The following is a 14,157-nucleotide window of genomic DNA, read 5'->3' as shown; positions in this document are numbered from 1 at the left end:
ATACTTGAAAACTGCTCTCATGTCCCCCCTCAGTCTGCTCTTTTCCAAACTAAAGCCCAGTCCCTTCAGTCCCCCCTCCTAGCTCCTGTTCTCTGGGCCTTTCACCATCCCTGGTGCTCTTCTCTGGACCCTCCCCAATTTCTCCACATCTTTCCTGCAAGGCGGTGCCCAGCACTGGCCCCAATCCTCCACCTGAGGCCTGAGCAGCGCAGAGCAGAGCGGGAGAACGACTCCTCGTGTCTGGCTCCCCACACTCCTGTCCATGCCGCCCAGTCACGTTCGCCTTCCTGCAGAGCGCCTCCCCCCCCCCCCCCGGAGGCCTGAGCCGAGCCTGCGGCCAGAGCCCAGCAACACCTGGCCCCACTCGGTGACCCTGCCCTTTGCGCTCGTTTGGCTCCTCCCCCTGGGAGCGGTGGGGGACACGTGTGCCCCACAGCGGCTGCCCCGAACTCACGGGAAGGCATCCCTGGCAACCCAGGGCACGGGGCGGGCACAGGGCAGCTCCACACAGCCCCTGGGGAGGGGGTTCGTCCTCCCGTCCCGCCGGCTGGGAGCCACAGGCAGCGGCTGGCTGGCGGTGGCCTGGCCTTGTTAAAGGGGAGGGAGTAGGGAGTAGTGGTTAGAGCAGTGGATCTGCTGTGACACCGGGGCTCAGGCCTGGCTCTGGAGCGGGGGGGCAGGGCTGCTCCGCAGTGACTCCCCCACCAGGTGCAAGTGGGCGCCCTGCACGGGGCTGGGGGGGCGCTCTGTACCGGACTCCCGGCTCTCCCCGTGCGTGTCAGCCGAGAGCGCTTGGCAGCGCCCCGCCCCGCCCCGCCCGCACACTCCCACCCCGGCCTGTCCTCTGGCCTTTGGGCCGTGTGGTACCGGCGGGCCCCTGGCGCGCCCAGACCCCCCCATGCTGTGCAGCTCCGCGAGCTCCAGCCCCCCAACGCCCGGTGCTTCCGGAGCCTCGCTGGGCCCGGGCAGTGCGGGGTGCTCCCGGCTGGGGGCACGGCCGAGGGGCTGCCCATGCCACCTGGCAGCGCGGGCAGGTGGCTGGGCCCGGGCCCGGCGCTCTCACCAGCCCGCTGCCGTCTCCCAGACAGTGAAATATGGGCACAATTAGCCCGGATACAGTTCAATTATGATAAACAGCGTTTGCCCCCTTTAAGCTGTGATTAAAAGGCCTCCTCCCGTTGATAGAGAGACCTAATTTCACATTAGCAGCGCCGCTCAGCTCCACGGCGCTCCCTGGATTTACCCGCCCCAGACGGCTGCCGAGGCTTCTTCATCATTTCCAGCTCAGTAATAACGTGGCTTCTCCTCGCCCCACACCCTTCCGGCGGGGCTGGGCTGGGCTGGGGGCGCTGCCCCCCACCGGGGCTCCCTCCCCACGGCCGCCGGGCCCCGCTGCCACCCACACGTGGGCAAAGTCACCCTTCCGGTGGGAGCGTGATGAATGGCCGGGCGGTAATGAAATGGAGACATCACGGCGCGGGCGAGGCGGCGGGAGCGGCGCTGTCCCGACACGGCGGGCGCAGGAAGAAGGATCGCCTCTCTGCCGTGTGCTGTCAAGGGAGAAATTACACATTTACTCTTGCTTTTTCTTAAGGAGACGGCCCCCATAGATCAAAACAGGGATTTACAAGCCAATTTTCAACATGAAATATAGACACCAGGAATCAATTTAAGCCCTGCTTCTATTTTAGCAAACGCTGCCTGCGCTTAGTCCCAGGTAAATAACAAGCAGGCGCCCTCCCCCCGGCAGCCTCTGCCCACCGGTGCCTTCCTGCGGGCCAGAGCCAACCACAGCCCCCTCGGAGCCGGGCAGTGGGGCACGGAGCCATTTGGGGAACGCGTCTGCCTGCCTGCTGCCGGAGCTGGGCGTGGGGTCACCACACATGGGCCCCACAGCAGTGTGGGGCGGGGGAATGGGGGGCTGAGCTCAGGGGCGGGGGGGCACTGCCCAGGCAGCTCCCAAGCGCACAGACAAAGCAGGCGAAGGATGGGAGGGAAGGGCCTGGCCCGTGGGCACCTAGCCCGCTGCAGCCTAGGCCAAGACCGGGGCAGGACTCGGGCCTGGGCCGCCTGCAGAGTCACCCAGCTGGGCAGGCACATTGCTCCCGGCCGGCGAGCCCCGGGCTGACACCCCTGCGGGGCTAGGGAGGGGAGCACCGTCCAGGCGCCGCACACGCAGGGGCCCAGGGAGAACGGGGATAGGAGTGGGGAGTGAGAGGTGCTGGGGGGACAGTTCAGCGCTCCCCAGGGGGCTGGCGTGACCCGTACCCCCAGGAGCTGAGGGGGGGCTCAGGGTGTGGCCATTGGGGTGAAGAGGGTCTGGCCAGGCCCTGTGGGAGCTTCGTGGGAACCCAGGCCCAGTGCCTCGGTGAGAGCCAGGTGCCCATGGACCTTGGAGGCACTGCCCCCTCACTCCATTTGTGAGTCACGTGTCTGAAGCAGCACCCCCTGCTGGCAGCTGTGGGACTGGCCTGCAGGGACCCTGTGGGAAAGCTACATGCAGCACCCCCTACAGGAGCCCATCTGCACTGAGCACTGGCTGAGGGGTGGGGCTGCGGCGCCCCCTGCTGGTCCCGTGGGCGCTGAGCACTGGCTGTGTGATGGGGTTGTGGCGCCCCCTGCTGGGGCTCATGGGCGCTGAGCACTGGCTGCGGAGTGGAGCTGCGGTGCCCCCTGCTGGTCCTGTGGGCGCTGAGCGGTGGCTGAATGATGGAGTTGTGGCGCCCCCTGCTGGGGCTCATGGGCGCTGAGCGGTGGCTGCGGGGCGGGGCTGTGGCGCCCCCTGCTGGGGCTCATGGGCGCTGAGCGGTGGCTGCGGGGCGGGGCAGTGGCGCCCCCTGCTGGGGCTCATGGGCGCTGAGTGGTGGCTGCGGGTTGGGGCTGTGGCGCCCCCTGCTGGGGCTCATGGGCGCTGAGCGGTGGCTGCGGGTTGGGGCTGTGGCGCCCCCTGCTGGGGCCCCTGGGCGCTGAGCGGTGGCTGCGGGGCGGGGCAGTGGCGCCCCCTGCTGGGGCTCATGGGCGCTGAGCGGTGGCTGCGGGGCGGGGCAGTGGCGCCCCCTGCTGGGGCTCATGGGCGCTGAGCGGTGGCTGCGGGGCGGGGCAGTGGCGCCCCCTGCTGGGGCTCATGGGCGCTGAGCGGTGGCTGCGGGGCGGGGCAGTGGCGCCCCCTGCTGGGGCTCATGGGCGCTGAGCGGTGGCTGCGGGGCGGGGCAGTGGCGCCCCCTGCTGGGGCTCATGGGCGCTGAGCGGTGGCTGCGGGTTGGGGCTGTGGTGCCCCCTGCTGGGGCCCCTGGGCGCTGAGCGGTGGCTGCGGGGCGGGGCAGTGGCGCCCCCTGCTGGGGCTCATGGGCGCTGAGCGGTGGCTGCGGGGCAGGGCAGTGGCGCCCCCTGCTGGGGCTCATGGGCGCTGAGCGGTGGCTGCGGGGCGGGGCAGTGGCGCCCCCTGCTGGGGCTCATGGGCGCTGAGCGGTGGCTGCGGGGCAGGGCAGTGGCATTGCCCTGCAGCGCATGCAGCCGGCACGGGGCGCGTGGCACATCTGCAGCAGCTGGCCGCCTGGCCGGGTGCCGACTCGCCCTTTGCTCACCCCCCCCCCCCCCCCATTGCAGATTTCCTGCCTGGGCCCAGCGGAGCAGGACGCGGGGCCGGGCCGGGAGCCCAGCGGCAGCTGCTCCAGCCGGAGCCTCCTGCGGGTTGCCCGGCTCAGCCTGTGCGAGTGCCGGCACCCTGGGCCAGGCACGCTCCGGGCAGGGGCAGCGAGCTACTCTGAGAGGGGGAGCAGCCCCGTATCGGGTGGGACAGCCGGGGGTCCGCCTGGGCCAGTGGGGGGCAGAGGCCCTGGAGTCCCACAGGAGCCGTGGGGCTAAGTTGGGGACACTGACAACACGCCTGCCTGTGCCCTGGCCAGACATCCGCCGGCTGGACACGCCCTGGGGCTGCATCTCACCCCGGGCGCTGCCGGCCCTGCCCTGCTCCCCGGCCCCCGCGCACCCTGCTCCCCGGCCCAGCCCCCGCGCACCCTCCTCCCCGGCCCAGCCCCCGCGCACCCTGCTCCCCGGCCCGGCCCCCCGCGCACCCTGCTCCCCGGCCCCCCGAGCACCCTCCTCCCCGGCCCAGCCCCCGCGCATCCTCCTCCCCGGCCCGGCCCCCCGCGCACCCTGCTCCCCGGCCCGGCCCCCCGTGCACCCTGCTCCCCGGCCCGGCCCCCCGTGCACCCTGCTCCCCGGCCCCCCGCGCACCCTGCTCCCCGGCCCGGCCCCTGCGCACCCTGCTCCCCGGCCCCCCGCGCACCCTGCTCCCCGGCCCGGCCCCCCGCGCACCCTGCTCCCCGGCCCCCCCGCGCACCCTGCTCCCCGGCCCGGCCCCCCGCGCACCCTGCTCCCCGGCCCCTGCGCACCCTCCTCCCCGGCCCAGCCCCCGCGCACCCTGCTCCCTGGCCCGGCCCCCGCGCACCCTGCTCCCCGGCCCCCCGCGCACCCTGCTCCCCGGCCCGGCCCCCGCGCACCCTGCGGCCCGGCCCCCCCGCGCACCCTGCTCCCCGGCCCGGCCCCCCGCGCACCCTGCTCCCCGGCCCGGCCCCCCGCGCACCCTGCTCCCCGGCCCCTGCGCACCCTCCTCCCCGGCCCAGCCCCCGCGCACCCTGCTCCCTGGCCCGGCCCCCGCGCACCCTGCTCCCCGGCCCCCCGCGCACCCTGCTCCCCGGCCCGGCCCCCGCGCACCCTGCGGCCCGGCCCCCGCGCACCCTGCTCCCCGGCCCCCCACTCACCCTGCTCCCCAGCCCGGCCCCCCACTCACCCTGCGCTGCTCTCTCCACAGACGACTGCAAGAACATCGCCAACATCATGAAGACGCTGGCCCATCGAGGCTTCATCTTCAAGCAGACCTCCAAGCCCTTTTGATCGGCGGGGCGGGCCGGACAGGGCTGCATGCAGCCGGCTCCTGCGCCGCGGGAGGACGGGCGCTAGCATTCGCGCGGCGGGCGGGGACAGCGGCGGCGCCCCACCCGCCCAGCTGGCACGCCAGGAGAGGTTGTATATATGGAAAGGAAAATCTCTGTGTAGACCCGACGTGGACCCCCCGTCTGGGCTGCTCCGGCCACCGCCCGCCCCGCTCCCGGAGCCGCCTCGGGCGCTTGCACCACATGGCTAGAGCTGTAGCTCCTCCCTTCGGCCTCCTGATTGCCGGTGCCCCTCGCGCCCCCCTTTCCTGTGTGTGTCCCTCCCGCCAGGCCCCCCGCCCCGCCGTGAACACTAACCCCCCGCCCCCGCCCCTCGCGACAGCAACCCGGCTTCCTGTGCTCTGCCGCCGGCTCTCCCCTGCCCTGAGCAGGCCCAGCGCTGGCAGCGGACACACCGGCCTGGCTCAGAACGGCGGGCGCGCCTCTGCTCCAGCTGAGCCCCCTGCCCATGCCTGCCCCCTCCCGCCACTGCCCGGGCCCCTCCCCGCCCCACGAACCCACCTGCCCCCTCCTCTTCCCAGGAACCCACCTGCCCCCTCCCGCCCCACGAACCCACCTGCCCCCTCCCGCCACTGCCCGGGCCCCTCCCCGCCCCACGAACCCACCTGCCCCCTCCCGCCACTGCCCGGCCCCCTCCCCGCCCCAGGAACCCACCTGCCCCCTCCCGGCTCCTCCTCTCCCCGAGCACCTGCCTGCCCCCTCCTTGCACCGCAGCTCTGCCCGGCCCCCCCGCTGCTCCCGCAGGCTCCCAGCTGAGCCCAGCAGCAGCCGGCTTCTCGCCTGGCGGGGACGTGAGGGCAGCAGGGCCCTGGTATCGCTTCAGCCACGACTCCAGGTCCCTGCTGCCAAGCCCAGGCCGGGCCGAGGGGCATGGTGACCCCGCCGCCCCCCGGCTGAGCCAGGCCCTGAGCCCAGCGGGAAGCGACTGCATGGTGTGTGGTGTCCAGCTCGCGCAGCCCCATCGCCCAGTTACTCTGCCCTTGCTGTAAATGTGCCACATGAATAAAGTCGGGGGGAAAAGGTGCCTGCCTGCCTCTGGGGTGCGTGGGCAGGGGCGACGGGGGGGGCTAAGGGAGGGAGGTGGGACGTGCCCGGGCTGAGGTCGGAGGGTGTGCCCAGGCTGAAGTGGGGGGGACCTAAGGGTGGTACGGGGGGTGCCCAGGCTGGGAGGGGGCTAAGGGCAGGGGTGCCGGGCTGAGGGGTTGAGCGGGGGGGGAGGTGCCCGGTCTGGGGGGGTGCTAAAGCGCCTGCCCCCCACTCCGCTCTGGGCCGGGGGCTCTAGCCAGGCCAGGCCTCGGAGCTGGGCCCTGCCCTCCCGTCCCGTCCCAAGGCAGCCGGAAGCAGGAAGCCCCAGCACAGCCCTGCCCCTGCCGCTCAGTGGCTGGGGCCAGGGAGCCGTGGGGAGGCGGTGCCCAGGAGCTGCCAGCAGGGGGCGCTGGGTGGCAGCACGAGGCAGAGCCCAGCTCTGCAAGGCGCCGTGGGGCAGCCCCCCTGCGCCAGCCAGAGCCCGCCTAGAAAACCGCTCCCTGATCTGGGCAGCTCCGGGGAGCCACGGCTGGAGCGATCGCACCCCCAGGCCAATGACGACAGACGCGGGGTGTGGGGGACAGGCCTGTATTTAGAGCACAAATCCAGCACGTCGGAGCCCACGGCCCAGCCCCCCAGCCCGACGTGGCCAGTCCCGCCACGCCCAGCCCCACACGGCTCCCGCCCGCTGCTGGCCAGTGCGGGGAACGAAAGCAGGATTCTTCCCTGGGCCAAGGCCTCTCCCTGCCTGGCTCCCGCAGGCCACTGCCCCTGGAGCTCGGGCCGGCCCGCTGCTGACCCGGCCCAGCCCGGCGCTCTGCGCTGACCAGGCCGGCGCTCCGCTGCTGACCCGGCCCAGCCCGGCGCTCTGCGCTGACCCGCCCGGCGCTCTGCGCTGACGGGGCTCACGGCTTCTTCGCCTTCTTGATGGAGGAGGAGCTGGAGGCCGACTCCCGGCGCTTTCTCTGCTCGGGGGGAAGGGAACAAGAGGAGCGGGGTCAGTGGGGCTGGCGCCCGCCTGGCTCTCAGCCGCTCCCGCCGGCCAGCCCTGCAGGCAGCGCTGAGGCCCGTGCGCCCAGGCCACCCTGGTACCCGCCGAGCCAGATGCCAGATGAACTCTACAGTTGAGCCTCGGCGGGCGGTAGGCAGGGAATTCCCCTCCTCGACCCGGAGGGCTCGGGCCTGGCCAGGCGGGGGAGTGGGGCTCGGTACCACTCTAGGTGCGTGACGGAGGCTCGGCAGAGCTGCCCCCCGCCAGGAACCAGGTCCCCAGGCAGCTAGCGAGAAGCTCCCAGAGCCCCACACGCTGCACCAGGCGCCCCCACGGGGCGGTGGGGGGGGGGCAAAGCAGCCTGTGACACCATTCTGCCACCACGCCGCTGCTGGCCCCACCCCGAAGAGCTCCCAAGCCACACCCACCCGGAAAGGACCCATCCCCCGCAGAGAGGAGAAACCGAGTCGCAGACCGAGCCAGTGACCCCAGCCCTGCCTTCCTGCCTGGAGGAACCATCTCGGGGGCAGGGCAATGGGGAGAATTCAGCAAAGGAAAACGGGGGTTACGTGTTGGGACTGGGAGGGGTCTGGGCTGGGGCAGTCTCCGTCCATTGGGCTGGCCAGAGGCTGGGAGCCCAGGGCAGGCTGGGCTGCGCTAGCCCCCAAGGCGTCCCCCCAAGGCAGACCATGCCCCCGGCCGTGCCTGCTCCGTGGCACGAGTAAGAACGCCCCCCGGCCGCGAGCCAGCCGCCCAGACCAGAGCCCCCTGAACGAGCCAGCCCTGCACCCCCAGCCCCCTCTCAGCCAGCGTGCGCAGCTGGGCGATAAACCCGCCTGGCTTTCCCCAGAGGCCTCGGCCCGGCCCCCCCTCTGGCTCCGTTAAGGGGAGCGTGCGCCGGGCCCACGGCACAAACAGAAGCCCAATAAAACCCAACGGCACATGCCCAGCCGTGCCGGCTGCACTGCCCGGGCGTGGGACGGGCGGCGAGGAGCCACCGTGCAAAGGGGTCACCCGTTCCGAGGAAGCCCCCGGCTCTCGCCGTCCCGGCGCAGCTCTGGGCACACCCGGGCACGGCGGGGTTAAGAAACCGCTTCCCATTGTCATGCCCAAGCACCTGCAAGTCTGGCGGCTCTTAATGGCGAGCAGGCGGACAAAGGCCCGGAGTAATGTCTATATAAATATATAAAAGGCTGATATTCTAACTCCATCTGGAGCGGAAGGACGATTGATCTTAACAATGTAACTTCTAGCTCTCAGAGCAGCGCCGAAAACAAGGAGTCAGCAGGAGTTCAGATGAAGGAAGCTTAAAAGTCAAACCATTCCCACTCTGAACCTGAGACTTCTTAGACTCGAGGTCTTTTCCTTTCCCCATTAATGGGCTGACTTGTGAGCTCAGGAACAAAGGGAGGAATCTGAGAGTCAACTCGTTATGGCTCAGCCAGTGGAGTCTGAGGCTCACAAATCAAAGGGTCCAATCTGGAGTAACTGGCTGAACTTCGGCTTGGAACTAATTTGTTCCAAGTTGGGCTCACCTCTCACCTCCGGAAGGCCTGCCGCCACTGCGCTGGGGGACCCTGGCATGGCCGAGCCGGGCCCCGTCCCGCCGTGGAGGAGGGGGCCAGGCTGGAGCGGCCGGGAGAACCGGGGGCACGCGGCAGGGCTGGCCTGGTCCTGGACTTCCCACGCGCTACACAGCTGGGCTGGCGGGCTCGGCCCTGGGCAGCTGCGGGCTGGGGAGCAGAGGGGCCCAGGAAAGGCTCCCGGTGCTGCCCGCAGGGCGCGAGGGCCTGCAGCCCTGTCCGTGGGGGTGGGCTCCCAACAGGCTTCCCGCCTCCCTGTGCCGCGGATAGGGAACAGGCCCGGCCACGCCCCCGTGGCACAGCTGAGCGGGCTCGTGCGCCAGTGGCGGGTGGCTCCGCCCGCCGGGAGCCCCTCCCTGAAGCCAGCCTGGCCCACGGCTGCAGCACTGCCCTGCTCCGGGCACACGCTCGGCGCTACCGGGCCCATCCTGGGAACACGGCGCACGGCTCTGCCACCCGCTCCCTGGGGCGCCCTGAGCAAGTGGCTTCCCGGGCCGGGCGCCCCCGCTGCGCCGCAGGGGCAGTCGTGAGCTCCCAGGAGACTCCGTCCAGGCTGCAGAGCCGGGCCCTGACCCTGCCGCACAGGCCGGCGGGGGCAGCGTCACACCCCCCGGTCCCAGGCCCTGCGCCAGGCACGCCCCACAGCTGGAGGGGCTCTGCCAGCTCTGTGCGAGGGAGCCCGAGTCTGCCTGGCTGAGCCTGCGCTGCCCAGTCTCCGGTATCTGCAGTACGGAGCCAAACCCTGCTCCGGCGCCAGCTGGCAGCAGTAGGGACGGGCACTGGCAGCCACCGGGGAGCACCTTCCCCCAGCTCACCTGCAGCCAGGGAGAGCGGCGCAGACGCCCCGGGGGGAGGGAATTTCTCCTCCTCCAAAGGGAGCAGGGAATGGTCACAGTGTGAATGCGCTTGACCTTTTGTCTTGGACTAATCTAATTGTGTCGTCTTTGTGTAATCAGCCGGGAAAGGTCAGAGCTGCATTTAACGGGGCCCTTTAGGTACCCAGCCCGCCTTGCGGTGAATTAACGGGATATTTCTTTCCAAAGAGCCAGCGCCCAGGTCATGTTAACCCCCTGCGTGCCGCCGGCCTGGCCTCTGTCTGCAAACCGCCGCCGAAGGGCCCCGCCCGCCCCGTGGGCTCTCCGGGGACAGCCCGTGGCTGCGGATCTGGGCGGGGCCGGGACGTCACGCTGAGCCCCGCTCCGCAGACATGAGCCTGCCCGGCAGAGCGCCGCCTGCCACCGCCAGCCTGCGCCCCTCTGGTGCCGATGAACGTGGCGCCCCGTGGCCGGACACCGGGAGCGGAGAGGGGACAGGCCCCGCCTGGAGCGGATTTCTGGCAAGCACGCGGCTGCAGCCGCAAAGGGGGCAACCCCCCCGGATGCACTCACCGAGTTGGGGGTCAGCGGGGCTCCCACCACGTCAATGATGGGCTCCTTGGGCTCTCCCCTGCCCTCCTCGGCGCTGAGACCGAGCGGGCCGTCCAGGCGGGGCCCCTCCACGCCGCCGGGGCCCAGGCTGCCCGCCTTGGCCAGCGCCTCGTGCCGGTGCCGCAGCATCTGCAGCTCGTATTCGCAGTTGGCGAAGGCCTGCTTGAGCTCGTAGAGCAGCACCAGGTCGCTCCGCAGCTCGTTGAACATCTGCACGATCTCCTCCGTGGGCATGGGGCTGAGGTCTGGGGCAGCAAGGGGAGCCAGCGCTGGGGAGCCCAGACACACACACACCCTGCAGGCCAGCGCTGGGGGGCCCAGACACACACACACACACCCTGCAGGCCAGCGCTGGGGGGCCCAGACACACACACACACCCTGCAGGCCAGCGCTGGGGGGCCCAGACACACACACACACCCTGCAGGCCAGCGCTGGGGAGCCCAGACACACACACACCCTGCAGGCCAGCGCTGGGGAGCCCAGACACACACACACACCCTGCAGGCCAGCGCTGGGGGGCCCAGACACACACACACACACCCTGCAGGCCAGCGCTGGGGGGCCCAGACACACACACACACACCCTGCAGGCCAGCGCTGGGGGGCCCAGACACACACACACACACCCTGCAGGCCAGCGCTGGGGGGCCCAGACACACACACACACACACACCCCTCTTTCCCTCCCCCCGGCAGGTTCCCCATGGGCCTCGGTCCCATGCTCCGGGCTCTGGCCGGGGGTAAAGAGCCGTCCAGCCAGACGAGGCCTTTCCCCTCCAGGGCCTGGGCCCCAAGCCAAGGCAGACCAGGAGGGCGCTGAGATGAGCTGGGTCCCAGGCCAGGCCCAGCAGGTGGCTTGACAACCCGAACCCGCGAGGGCCGACAGACCAGGACTGACGTCTCCTTGTCAGCCCCCACCCCGGGGATCCCATGAGCCGGGGAGGGAGGGGCTCTGACAGCGCCCATGGGGATCCCGTGGACGGGGGGGCTCTGTCAGTGCCCGTGGGGATCCCGTGGACGGGGAGGGGGCTCTGTCAGTGCCCGTGGGGATCCCGTGGACGGGGAGGGGGCTCTGTCAGTGCCCGTGGGGATCCCGTGGACGGGGAGGGGGCTCTGTCAGCGCCCGTGGGGATCCCGTGGACGGGGAGGGGGCTCTGTCAGCGCCCGTGGGGATCCCGTGAACGGGGAGGGGGCTCTGTCAGCGCCCGTGGGGATCCCGTGAACGGGGAGGGGGCTCTGTCAGTGCCCGTGGGGATCCCGTGAACGGGGAGGGGGCTCTGTCAGCGCCCGTGGGGATCCCGTGGACGGGGAGGGGGCTCTGTCTGTGCCCGTGGGGATCCCGTGGATGGGGGGGCTCTGTCAGTGCCCGTGGGGATCCCGTGGACGGCGGGGGGGCTCTGTCAGTGCCCGTGGGGATCCCGTGGACGGGGAGGGGGCTCTGTCAGCGCCCGTGGGGATCCCGTGGACGGGGAGGGGGCTCTGTCAGTGCCCGTGGGGATCCCGTGGACGGGGAGGGGGCTCTGTCAGCGCCCGTGGGGATCCCGTGGACGGGGAGAGGGCTCTGTCAGCGCCCGTGGGGATCCCGTGGACGGGGAGAGGGCTCTGTCAGCGCCCGTGGGGATCCCGTGGACGGGGAGAGGGCTCTGTCAGTGCCCGTGGGGATCCCGTGGACGGGGAGGGGGCTCTGTCAGCGCCCGTGGGGATCCCGTGGACGGGGAGAGGGCTCTGTCAGCGCCCGTGGGGATCCCGTGGACGGGGAGAGGGCTCTGTCAGCGCCCGTGGGGATCCCGTGGACGGGGAGGGGGCTCTGTCAGTGCCCGTGGGGATCCCGTGGACGGGGAGGGGGCTCTGTCAGTGCCCGTGGGGATCCCGTGGACGGGGAGGGGGCTCTGTCAGCGCCCGTGGGGATCCCGTGGACGGGGAGGGAGGGGCTCTGACAGCGCCCGTGGGGATCCCGTGGACGGGGAGGGAGGGGCTCTGACAGCGCCCGTGGGGATCCCGTGGACGGGGAGGGGGCTCTGTCAGCGCCCGTGGGGATCCCGTGGACGGGGAGGGGGCTCTGTCAGCGCCCGTGGGGATCCCGTGGACGGGGAGAGGGCTCTGTCAGCGCCCGTGGGGATCCCGTGGACGGGGAGAGGGCTCTGTCAGTGCCCGTGGGGATCCCGTGGACGGGGAGGGGGCTCTGTCAGTGCCCGTGGGGATCCCGTGGACGGGGAGGGGGCTCTGTCAGTGCCCGTGGGGATCCCGTGGACGGGGAGGGGGCTCTGTCAGCGCCCGTGGGGATCCCGTGGACGGGGAGAGGGCTCTGTCAGCGCCCGTGGGGATCCCGTGGACGGGGAGGGGGCTCTGTCAGCGCCCGTGGGGATCCCGTGGACGGGGAGGGGGCTCTGTCAGTGCCCGTGGGGATCCCGTGGACGGGGAGGGGGCTCTGTCAGTGCCCGTGGGGATCCCGTGGACGGGGAGGGGGCTCTGTCAGCGCCCGTGGGGATCCCGTGGACGGGGAGAGGGCTCTGTCAGTGCCCGTGGGGATCCCGTGGACGGGGAGGGGGCTCTGTCAGTGCCCGTGGGGATCCCGTGGACGGGGAGGGGGCTCTGTCAGTGCCCGTGGGGATCCCGTGGACGGGGAGGGGGCTCTGTCAGCGCCCGTGGGGATCCCGTGGACGGGGAGAGGGCTCTGTCAGCGCCCGTGGGGATCCCGTGGACGGGGAGGGGGCTCTGTCAGCGCCCGTGGGGATCCCGTGGACGGGGAGGGGGCTCTGTCAGTGCCCGTGGGGATCCCGTGGACGGGGAGGGGGCTCTGTCAGTGCCCGTGGGGATCCCGTGGACGGGGAGGGGGCTCTGTCAGTGCCCGTGGGGATCCCGTGGACGGGGAGGGGGCTCTGTCAGCGCCCGTGGGGATCCCGTGGACGGGGAGGGGGCTCTGTCAGCGCCCGTGGGGATCCCGTGGACGGGGAGGGGGCTCTGTCAGCGCCCGTGGGGATCCCGTGGACGGGGAGGGGGCTCTGTCAGCGCCCGTGGGGATCCCGTGGACGGGGGGGGGGCTCTGTCAGTGCCCGTGGAGATCCCGTGGATGGGGAGGGGGCTCTGTCAGCGCCCGTGGAGATCCCGTGGACGGGGAGGGGGCTCTGTCAGCGCCCGTGGGGATCCCGTGGATGGGGAGGGGGCTCTGTCAGCGCCCGTGGAGATCCCGTGGACGGGGAGGGGGCTCTGTCAGCGCCCGTGGGGATCCCGTGGACGGGGAGGGGGCTCTGTCAGCGCCCGTGGGGATCCCGTGGACGGGGGGGGGCTCTGTCAGCGCCCGTGGGGATCCCGTGGACGGGGAGGGGGCTCTGTCAGCGCCCGTGGGGATCCCGTGGACGGGGAGGGGGCTCTGTCAGCGCCCGTGGGGATCCCGTGGACGGGGAGGGGGCTCTGTCAGCGCCCGTGGGGATCCCGTGGACGGGGAGGGGGCTCTGTCAGCGCCCGTGGGGATCCCGTGGACGGGGAGGGGGCTCTGTCAGTGCCCGTGGGGATCCCGTGGACGGGGAGGGGGCTCTGTCAGTGCCCGTGGGGATCCCGTGGACGGGGAGGGGGCTCTGTCAGCGCCCGTGGGGATCCCGTGGACGGGGAGGGGGCTCTGTCAGTGCCCGTGGGGATCCCGTGGACGGGGAGGGGGCTCTGTCAGCGCCCGTGGGGATCCCGTGGACGGGGAGGGGGCTCTGTCAGTGCCCGTGGGGATCCCGTGGACGGGGGGGGGCACTGTCTGTCCCCGTGGGGAGGCTGCAGCAGCCAGGCAACACCAGCATGGCACAGGGCGGCTGTGACAAGCCTTGAGAGCCACCCATCGCCACGACAACAGGCCGCCGGCCGTGCAGCCTGAGCACTGCCCGCTTTGGCCGTGGAGCTACTGAGCGTGCCCAGCGACCTCTTCCAAGCCTCCAGATCTCTGCTTGGGGGGCTGGCGCCACGCTGGGGGGGGTTCAGCAGCCCAGAGCTTGGGGGCTGCGCTCTGGCTCCCCCCAGCGAGGGCTGCGCGTGGCCTGCGGGAAGCCGAGTCCCCGGGGGAGGGGCGTGGTCCCGCGCCCGCCGCAAAAGGGAGCCGCCCGGCCCCCGGCGCTTTGGGGAGCGGCCCCCCCGGCGCTGAACTAGGAGGAAAGCGAGACGGGGCACCCTGCTCGCACCCGCCGGGGCGAC

At 71.9% G+C, this 14,157-nt stretch overlaps 2 protein-coding genes across 5 annotated transcripts in view; one reads left to right on the top strand and one right to left on the bottom strand.

Annotated features, from left to right (window-relative positions):
• Positions 1-5,977, top strand: part of ERI3 (ERI1 exoribonuclease family member 3) — a 187,263-nt gene extending 181,286 nt beyond the window's left edge. For all 3 annotated transcript variants that reach the window (XM_075935805.1, XM_075935806.1, XM_075935804.1), the window contains exon 8: positions 4,814-5,977. In XM_075935805.1, the coding sequence (XP_075791920.1) occupies positions 4,814-4,896 (83 nt within the window). In that variant the 3' untranslated portion in view covers positions 4,897-5,977. The remainder of the gene's footprint in view (positions 1-4,813) is intronic.
• A 576-nt stretch (positions 5,978-6,553) lies between these two features.
• The window catches only part of DMAP1 (DNA methyltransferase 1 associated protein 1), a 44,527-nt gene continuing 36,923 nt past the window's right edge, over positions 6,554-14,157 (bottom strand). The window contains exons 10-11 of one of the 2 annotated variants that reach the window (XM_075935802.1): positions 9,944-10,251; positions 6,554-6,946 (exon numbers count right to left, since the gene is read on the bottom strand). In XM_075935802.1, the coding sequence (XP_075791917.1) occupies positions 6,887-6,946; positions 9,944-10,251 (368 nt within the window). In that variant the 3' untranslated portion in view covers positions 6,554-6,886. The remainder of the gene's footprint in view (positions 6,947-9,943; positions 10,252-14,157) is intronic. The other variant, XM_075935803.1, reaches the window with a different exon arrangement.

The sequence above is a fragment of the Pelodiscus sinensis genome, chromosome 9 (genome assembly GCF_049634645.1).
Source record: "Pelodiscus sinensis isolate JC-2024 chromosome 9, ASM4963464v1, whole genome shotgun sequence".
Classification (NCBI taxonomy): domain Eukaryota; kingdom Metazoa; phylum Chordata; order Testudines; family Trionychidae; genus Pelodiscus; species Pelodiscus sinensis.
Note: the sequence above shows the minus strand (reverse complement) of the source record. Positions and strands in the feature narration are given on the sequence as shown.